The sequence below is a fragment of the Pteropus alecto genome, unplaced genomic scaffold, assembly GCF_000325575.1.
Source record: "Pteropus alecto unplaced genomic scaffold, ASM32557v1 scaffold311, whole genome shotgun sequence".
Classification (NCBI taxonomy): Eukaryota; Metazoa; Chordata; class Mammalia; order Chiroptera; family Pteropodidae; genus Pteropus; species Pteropus alecto.
This window is the reverse complement of record NW_006431916.1, coordinates 2,568,918-2,579,066: the sequence shown is the minus strand read 5'-3', so window position 1 is coordinate 2,579,066 and position 10,149 is coordinate 2,568,918. Positions and strand designations below refer to the sequence as shown.

The window sequence follows — 10,149 nt, the reverse complement described above, 5'->3', positions numbered from 1 at the left end:
ATTTAGATGTTCAGCTTCCTGAGAGGGAAAAAAAAAAACTACAGATAAGAAAAGCAAAAAAATTAGACAAAGTAAAAAGGTAATTCATACACCAAATTATTTCCCTATGCGAGTTACTACCTTTATCTTCCAAGTTGGGGAGAAAAAAAGAGAGAGAGGTTAGAAAACAGAACACTAACAATGTCTTCTTATTGCTTAAATCATGGCTCTCTTCAAATCAGCAAATCTATTGATCACAAATTTTGAGACATGTACAATAGCCTTACCTCCTTAATTAGAAGCTTAAAAACAGAAGGCACTTTCACAGAAATTTCATTTACTCCATAAAGCAATTTTCTATAAGAAAATATAAAAATGGTATTAAGTTATACTACATAATAATAGTATAATCTAGGGAAGGTGTTTCATTGCATAAGGCTCAAACTACAGACTCAAATCTAGAACTTAAAACACTTATGTTTCTAAATAGTTGTCTCCTACAATTCAAATTCTCTACCTACACTATTTAAATCAAAGAAGTCAATACTGGATAACTATACTGGTTATCATTTTGTTTCATTCTTTCTCATATCTTTCTGTATGATAAGTATCTTTCCCATGAGCCTAAAATAACTATGTCAGCAAAGGCTTTCTTTCCCATTCTTGAACACAATAGGTATCAACAATTTTGAGTTGCAATTAATTTTTGCAAGAGACTAAATAAATTTGAGGGGTTCTGTACTATTTTTCTAGTAAAAATACTAAGAATGCTTATTTCAAAACAGCATATATTTGACTTAAAAAAATACTTATGAAAAGTTGCTTAAACTCTTCGACTTAAATTCCTTATGTTACAAATAGTACTTTCTATATTAGAGTAATTCTTGTCATTTAAGAAATAAAAGTTTAAATGAATGAATTCTTTTATATTCTAACATTTTGATAAAATGTGCTACAGGAGTATAAGAAATTTTCTAATTTAATTTGTAAAATATGCAAAACACTGATATATTTTTATACTTTAGCAGAGAATAACATGAAAAAAATTATGTCTCCCAATTTACAAATTTTTATTGTAGTAACTTTGACCTCATGCTTACAATTCCCAATATATTTCAGAAAAATCTAAGATGCTATCAATTATAAAATGTACCCATTATTTTATGTACCATCGAGAAAGATAAAAATGCTGTCAAGTAAAGGATGACACTCCAGCCACTGTATGACACATCCCCCTTTTAGAGATGTTAAAATATGGGAAATGTGCACTTTAGAATTGATGAAATATGATATATTCTCAGGAATATCAACTTTAAAATATCAGCTTCAACATTTTTATAATTCATAAAACTGAGAGACAGTCTTATCCAAATAAAATATCAGTAAGTTGTCAACTACTATGTCTATAATATTTATCTTTTAATATGTACAACTATATGGGGTAAAGGATGGTATATATATACTACTTTATTTGGAATTTTGATAATAGATCTAACTTTAGTTGGATAAAAATTACCTGTAGGCATGCATCCCCTTTGTCAGTCCTGCACTATGCTTTTCATAAATTGACGTACAAGAAACACCTTCATCCAGTCCCCTAAATAAATCCAAAGTTTTTACTTTAAACAAAGTTTAAAATATCCAAATGTCTTCATGCCTCATTTTTCTATATACCTAATTTAAAGTGTGACTTCCTTACAAATAGAAACCCTTAACAAAAAATGAGATGAGAAGTTTTAAATCTCAAATTCCTAAAATAAACAAAAATGAAAGGTCTAAGTCTCAAACGTGGCAATTTCTAAGTTATACAATGCATCTATCACATGATAAGATGGCTCTAAATACTCAAGTTTATATAATATTATTATCCTTTAAGGCTGTGCACCAAAGCTGTAAGAGCTAATAATAAAACTAATAAAATTAAAGGTAAAGTATGACTAGCTCAAGAATTCCAAACTAAAGATGAAAGTTTTACTTTTTATTTATATGGTTCCCCCTCTTCAATTTTTAAGCTTCACACTGAGAAACCCTATTCATTTACTTCTCTTTCTACAAAAGCATCAATCCAAATCCTCCTCTGATCTAATACATACCTGGGAGAGTAGTACAGAATTTATAGGAATCAAAGGCAATGTGTAAAATCTGTAATAATTCTAACCGGGATTCAAGAAAACCTCTCTACTTTCCTCCAAAAATGTCTTAATTATGTTTAACTGAGATACTAGTCATAGAGCTCTAAAGAGAATCTTACGCACCATCTGACTCCAACCCTTTTCCATTTTTTTCAGATCGGAAAACTAAGCTCCATAATTAAGTTCTATCTATCATTTGGATAAGATTAAATTCTACAAGTTTCTATGGCTGGCAAAGACTGCACAGCAATCTGTTTGACATTTTTTCTCACTGAAGTTGATGACTTCTCCAAAGGCAGCAGTCCAAATGAAATTAAAAACAAAAAACAAACAAATAACAATGTCTTCTTATTGCTTAAATCATGGCTCTCTTCAAATCAGCAAATCTATTGATCACAAATTTTGAGACATGTACAATAGCCTTACCTCCTTAATTAGAAGCTTAAAAACAGAAGGCACTTTCACAGAAATTTCATTTACTCCATAAAGCAATTTTCTATAAGAAAATATAAAAATGGTATTAAGTTATACTACATAATAATAGTATAATCTAGGGAAGGTGTTTCATTGCATAAGGCTCAAACTACAGACTCAAATCTAGAACTTAAAACACTTATGTTTCTAAATAGTTGTCTCCTACAATTCAAATTCTCTACCTACACTATTTAAATCAAAGAAGTCAATACTGGATAACTATACTGGTTATCATTTTGTTTCATTCTTTCTCATATCTTTCTGTATGATAAGTATCTTTCCCATGAGCCTAAAATAACTATGTCAGCAAAGGCTTTCTTTCCCATTCTTGAACACAATAGGTATCAACAATTTTGAGTTGCAATTAATTTTTGCAAGAGACTAAATAAATTTGAGGGGTTCTGTACTATTTTTCTAGTAAAAATACTAAGAATGCTTATTTCAAAACAGCATATATTTGACTTAAAAAAATACTTATGAAAAGTTGCTTAAACTCTTCGACTTAAATTCCTTATGTTACAAATAGTACTTTCTATATTAGAGTAATTCTTGTCATTTAAGAAATAAAAGTTTAAATGAATGAATTCTTTTATATTCTAACATTTTGATAAAATGTGCTACAGGAGTATAAGAAATTTTCTAATTTAATTTGTAAAATATGCAAAACACTGATATATTTTTATACTTTAGCAGAGAATAACATGAAAAAAATTATGTCTCCCAATTTACAAATTTTTATTGTAGTAACTTTGACCTCATGCTTACAATTCCCAATATATTTCAGAAAAATCTAAGATGCTATCAATTATAAAATGTACCCATTATTTTATGTACCATCGAGAAAGATAAAAATGCTGTCAAGTAAAGGATGACACTCCAGCCACTGTATGACACATCCCCCTTTTAGAGATGTTAAAATATGGGAAATGTGCACTTTAGAATTGATGAAATATGATATATTCTCAGGAATATCAACTTTAAAATATCAGCTTCAACATTTTTATAATTCATAAAACTGAGAGACAGTCTTATCCAAATAAAATATCAGTAAGTTGTCAACTACTATGTCTATAATATTTATCTTTTAATATGTACAACTATATGGGGTAAAGGATGGTATATATATACTACTTTATTTGGAATTTTGATAATAGATCTAACTTTAGTTGGATAAAAATTACCTGTAGGCATGCATCCCCTTTGTCAGTCCTGCACTATGCTTTTCATAAATTGACGTACAAGAAACACCTTCATCCAGTCCCCTAAATAAATCCAAAGTTTTTACTTTAAACAAAGTTTAAAATATCCAAATGTCTTCATGCCTCATTTTTCTATATACCTAATTTAAAGTGTGACTTCCTTACAAATAGAAACCCTTAACAAAAAATGAGATGAGAAGTTTTAAATCTCAAATTCCTAAAATAAACAAAAATGAAAGGTCTAAGTCTCAAACGTGGCAATTTCTAAGTTATACAATGCATCTATCACATGATAAGATGGCTCTAAATACTCAAGTTTATATAATATTATTATCCTTTAAGGCTGTGCACCAAAGCTGTAAGAGCTAATAATAAAACTAATAAAATTAAAGGTAAAGTATGACTAGCTCAAGAATTCCAAACTAAAGATGAAAGTTTTACTTTTTATTTATATGGTTCCCCCTCTTCAATTTTTAAGCTTCACACTGAGAAACCCTATTCATTTACTTCTCTTTCTACAAAAGCATCAATCCAAATCCTCCTCTGATCTAATACATACCTGGGAGAGTAGTACAGAATTTATAGGAATCAAAGGCAATGTGTAAAATCTGTAATAATTCTAACCGGGATTCAAGAAAACCTCTCTACTTTCCTCCAAAAATGTCTTAATTATGTTTAACTGAGATACTAGTCATAGAGCTCTAAAGAGAATCTTACGCACCATCTGACTCCAACCCTTTTCCATTTTTTTCAGATCGGAAAACTAAGCTCCATAATTAAGTTCTATCTATCATTTGGATAAGATTAAATTCTACAAGTTTCTATGGCTGGCAAAGACTGCACAGCAATCTGTTTGACATTTTTTCTCACTGAAGTTGATGACTTCTCCAAAGGCAGCAGTCCAAATGAAATTAAAAACAAAAAACAAACAAAAAAAAAAACGGCAGCTCACTGGCAGTATTCTATAAAGCAATGGTTCTTAACCAGAAATGGTCTGCAGAACTAGGTATATGGGAATGCCCAAGTCAATTCAGAATATTCCAATTCTTTAGTGTCAGGGAGAAAAATCCAGGCATGCATATTTTAAATGTTCATAAGCTGATTCTCTTTGTATTGCTAATATTAAGAATTCCTTTAGCACTCTACGCAATGATACTGAATGAGTGTTTATAATAATCACTTTAACAAAGGCAGAAAAATAGAATCCTCATTAATTTAGTATTTACATAACTTGAAGCCTCAACAAAAACAAATTTTAAGAGATTACTCCAATTTGTCCTACCCAAGGCTTGACAAATTTGACAACATCTCATATCTTTATCCACATTAGTAAAGTTAAATTTCTGTTTGTCTATCATTCCACCACTCGAATACTAATGGATCGAATTGTCAGCAAATTGAGATGCGATAATTCAGACAGGCTATGAGATATACTCAAAATTAATTTTGAGATGAACTCTCAAAAAGAAAAGAATGCATGCTCAAAATGGATTTTAAGATCATATTGCTTCTAATTTTTCTGTAAATTTTGCCAAGGTACAAGTTGCAGGTGGGATTGATTCTAAAATAGTTCATTGGTAGTCAAATAACACTGGGAGTTGTTCATAAATAACTGAATAAAAGTTATACAATAAAAATCTTTTCAATTCTACGTAGCCCTAGAATGAATTCTTTTCTATCTAGAATATTTTCAATATAGTCATAATCCAAACAAAAGAAAATTACTTACCTTAAGAAATCAAAATTGTGAAGCGTATCATTCCAGAAGTATTTTACACTATGGTGAGTGAAATAACGAATCTGTAAAACGTACATACGTTACATCAAAAAGCATCATCATCACTTGTCATCAATTAAGTTTACCAACACAAATCTATCATATAACATTAAAATTAAAGTGACCACATATGACGTGTTATCTGTTTCTTCTAATAATACCCAAACTCTTATATATAGTGATTAATGGGTATTTAAGAAGCATATAAAGTTATCTTATTTTTCCTCCCCTCTTTAATTCCCCCTGCTTCTACCCCTGACCTATGGATGTTGCCGTTTCCCCTTAAGAACTGGATCTCTGAAGGCCGGGCATCTCCTCCCACACGCTCGTGGCGTGCACCTGGGGCCTGGCACTCCCAGAGTACGGTTCGTGGCTCCATTTGGGGCACGAACATAGGACCTTCTGCGTGTAAAGCAGACGTGCTAACCACTACACTATGGAGCCACCCTCTAAATTTATCTTAAACAAAAATAAAGCACAAAATTACTGACTACCTGTTGATAGCATAAAATGCAACAATTCTGATTTTTAAAGAAACTTTGAGACTAAGATCACAATACCTGTTCTGATTGCGTCTGTGAATATTTACTTATCTCATGCCTATTCTCTTCAGCCAGATTTTCATTTAAAAGAACAGCGTGGCCATTTGAAACCTTATTAGCCATAGATTTTGGACTCGAAAATGGATGAGTTTCCAGAGAAAGCAAGCGAATTTTTGCACAAAACCACATTCTGAATTCATCCTTAGAAGAGAGAAAGGTAGAGTCAATTTAGATATTATATGTATATTATAAATTGCCTACTTTATTTGATTTCCATTCTTTATATAATATTATTTGTTCACCCCTAATTGAGAAAGCATCTCTTCCCACTCATTAAATGTTGAACCATTTCATGAAGATGCATGAATTCAAATGCAAAGTGCTTTCTATTACTTTACTCATCATTTAAATGACATACAATCTCATAAAAGATCATGAGTAATTTCTATTTTTCCATCAACACATTGAGACTAGATATTAAAATCCTCTTATAAAATGCTTCCAATTAGGATTTAAAAAAAAAAAAAAAACCCTGGAATGCAGCATTATACAGTAGAGGCAGCTGGTCTAGCAAATAAATGAAAGACCTAACTGTCCAGTGACCTTGAAAGACAAACATCTAATCTCTCAGTGCATCAAGATCTATAAAAGGAAGGGGTGGATTTGTCATCTTTGAGATTCCTTATACTCTAATTGCTGTAATAATATTCACTTAAAACACAGATGCTTTAGAAATACTAGAATTAGTATTCCTCATTATAGCTTAGCAATTATGTTCTCTTCATATAGTCTTTGAACAAAGTACACACAAAGACATTATTTTACTCCTTAAATAATCAGCTCAAGTAAATCCATGGACTTACAGTAGTCCTCAGCAACACCACTTCACAGTCTTTAATTGCAGCTCTAATACAGGTTGCCTTCACCCGCCACTCGGGCATCCAATAGAGGAGGAGGAGGAGAAAGCCGCCAGTGCAAACCACTCCTAGAGAAACTATGGCAAGCTTCCAGCGACACAAATTATACCCATAAATCTCCTGCATGGACATAGTTATCATATGATTAAATATCATATAAAAAGAGAGAAATTGCAAAGTTCTCTGTTTTCGAGATGGGTGGTGTTGTTACATAGACTGCAAATATTTTCCCAACCCATAATTTATCTTTAAATTCTGTTTCTGAAAAGCTCATTACCTAAGTTATACTTTTAAGTAGTTAAATCTATTAATATTAACACATTATCGTTTTACATTTGATATTATGCTTAGTAACATAACACTTTCCCACTGACAAAGTATATTCAATTTAGTATATTTTCCTGTAACTTTTATAATTTCATTTTTACATTTACCTTTTTAATTCTTCCAGAATTTATAAGGTAGTTTTTTTTTTTTTTTTTAAATAAACTTTTACTTCTGGAATAATTTTAGCTTTACAGATCAATTCTTGGCCTTTTGGCTAAGATCAAGTGTAGATTTGCAGAAGAGTTACAAAAATATTAAGAATTCCTGTATGGCCTTCATCCAGTTTCCCCTAATGTTAACATCTTGGTACATCTGTCAAAATCTAAGTGATTAACACTGTACATTATTATTAAGTAAACCTAGTCTTTATTAGGATTTCACTAGTTTTTTCAGTGTCTTACTTCTTCAGAATATAATCCAGAATATCACCTTGCATTTAGATGAGATAAATTTTATTTTTTATCCAAATCACTAGCAAATTGTCCCAACACCACTGTGACTATCAGTTTGACCTCGTGAGCCAAATTATTTCAATTATTTTAGTTACCCCTCTAACTCAAGGGTTGCCAAATTTAGCAAATAAAAATGCAGAGGTCCTAGTCAAATTTAAATTTCAGATAAAAAAAAAACAAAACTGATTTTTTTATTGCCCTATGCAATATTTAGGACATGCTTATACTACACATTTATTCCTTGATTATCTGAAATTCACATTTAACATTTAACGGGGTGTCTTATGTTTTACCCGACAACTCTATCTGCCTCCTGACACACAAAAAAAGCCGAGAAGTTTTTTATTAAGTTGATTTTAAACTTTTTAAAATCAAAATTAGAAACTTTGCATTTGAAATTATACATAAGCATTAGCTAACATAACTTCTTAAATTACCAAATAAAAAAACATACCTCTTTCTTCTAAATTCTAACAGTTCACAAGTGAAATAGGAATTAATGAACAAATAGATGTTAACATAATCCCAATTCAAAACACAGGATGAGGAAACCACATTGATTTAGCTGGGTTTTTTAATGTACTTTTCTACTCTCCTAGAATAATTAATTGCAGAGATAAATTCTTTGTACTTTAAAAGTAAATTATAAAAACTGGTTACCATTTCATCTTCTTGACCCTGGTTAATAGTCTTTCTTTCTTCTTTGTCCATATCTACAGTGATTTGAAAGGTCTTGTGTTTCAGAACAGTTGAAGATAACTGAGGGAAGAGAGGAACAGATATTAGGGCATTGTTTTGTATCTCAGTAGACTACCATACTATCACATTTCTTGTTGTGATACACATGGCAAAGGTTAACTGATATTTAAGTAGTCACTGAAGTACTAGCTGGTTCCAATGACATTTTCAGTGGTGTGCTGTTCTTGAACCGGCATTACTTACTATCACAAAACTTGTCATATTCATTAATTAATTTATACTAGCAATAGCACTGTTACAAAACAATTTAAATTCTGGGAGAAACTACCACAGAATCTTCCTTTTTCATTCTCCAGACTCAGAGAAGTAACCTAGTTGTGCCTTCTTGAGTGACAAGTGTTTCACACAACTCAATTTATCTCTTAAAGAATAGTGAAGAGGTAAAGAAAGCACCAGCAATAAAACCAACCCAAAACTTCCTGGGGATTAAATTAATCATTGAACAAATATTTCCTGAGCATCTATTACACAAAAGATATTTCATGGCCAAGACTCAATTCCAAGACTCAATAGCAGGTGAACCCCTACTGGAGATCACTCATTCTCCATTCTGATTCCAAGTTGACTAAACAATTTTCTGATTGTTTCTGACTACCCATGATACTTGTCTAGGAGAAAATCCACATTTTATTTCAAATATCAGACATTCAGCCACACATTAAAGAGATCTGCAAACTGAAAAACAATGCCAGTTTTCTCATGAACTTTTTTTATTTTTGGTTTTGGCAACTACTTTTCTGAAAAAGTTTATTTAATATGTAATAAGTTTATTACTGTTATGTTTTATTAAACTAATAGTCTCAAAGGTATACAAGTTTTAACTAATATGGTATCAACAGATGTAACCTATATAACCAAAAGCTCTTTAGAGTTTACAATAAATTTTCAAGAGTATGTGTCTGAACCCAAAGAGTTTGAGAGACACTGCTTTAGACTAGACTGATCTCTGCAGAGCAATGGTAACATTACTTCCCTCATTCAAGATGCCATACCTCTAACTTGTCCACTGACTGTACAGCACAGGCATGACACATGGTAGGCACCCAAAAGATGAAGAATTTATGCTAAGATAACAATATTTTATTTAATGTTTACATGATATGACTAGCCAATTGCAGCATTTTAAACTAATCCCATATCTGAGACTACTGAAATCTCTTGATTTATATCACCAATGAAATGATCATTTAAAAATACTGATGCCTAATTTACCAGCACCCAGAACTTCTCTATCATCTGGTAGCCCTGGAGATGGGGTCAGTGCTACATAGAGCCAGGGCTTTCTACAGAAATAAAATGCAGGAGTTTAATTGCAAATACACACACACATGACTTAGTGTCATCTTGAAAAAGAAGTCTGAAATGTATCTGGTCCAACTTCTTCAAAACAAGCCACTAAACCCTTTGGGCAATTTAGTAATAACTTCTTTTCAGTCTAGGGTAGTGTTACAGGCCTAAAGCATGCTACTACTCATTCCACCATGGTAAGACTTATCCATCAAATCAATATGACTTGAGGTGGCAGTTATTTTCAAGGGCCATAACGTGCTGCTATGGACTATGGGGAGAATGAACAAGCCAAACCTCTTTC

General features: G+C 31.5%; 1 protein-coding gene across 9 annotated transcripts in view; it reads right to left on the bottom strand.

Annotated features, from left to right (window-relative positions):
• ATP13A3 (ATPase 13A3) overlaps nt 1-10,149 on the bottom strand; it is an 80,852-nt gene that overhangs the window by 49,063 nt on the left and 21,640 nt on the right. For 5 of the 9 annotated variants that reach the window (XM_025041955.1, XM_025041960.1, XM_025041958.1 and 2 more), the window contains 6 exons: nt 8,460-8,558; nt 6,967-7,140; nt 6,122-6,304; nt 5,514-5,584; nt 3,767-3,847; nt 267-336 (listed from right to left, as the gene is read on the bottom strand). In XM_025041955.1, coding sequence (XP_024897723.1) covers nt 267-336; nt 3,767-3,847; nt 5,514-5,584; nt 6,122-6,304; nt 6,967-7,140; nt 8,460-8,510 — 630 coding nt within the window. In that variant the 5' untranslated portion in view covers nt 8,511-8,558. Of the gene's footprint in view, nt 1-266; nt 337-1,495; nt 1,614-2,537; nt 2,608-3,766; nt 3,848-5,513; nt 5,585-6,121; nt 6,305-6,966; nt 7,141-8,459; nt 8,559-10,149 lie in introns of those variants that run through there. The other 4 variants (XM_025041946.1, XM_025041952.1, XM_025041948.1 and 1 more) reach the window with 3 other exon arrangements.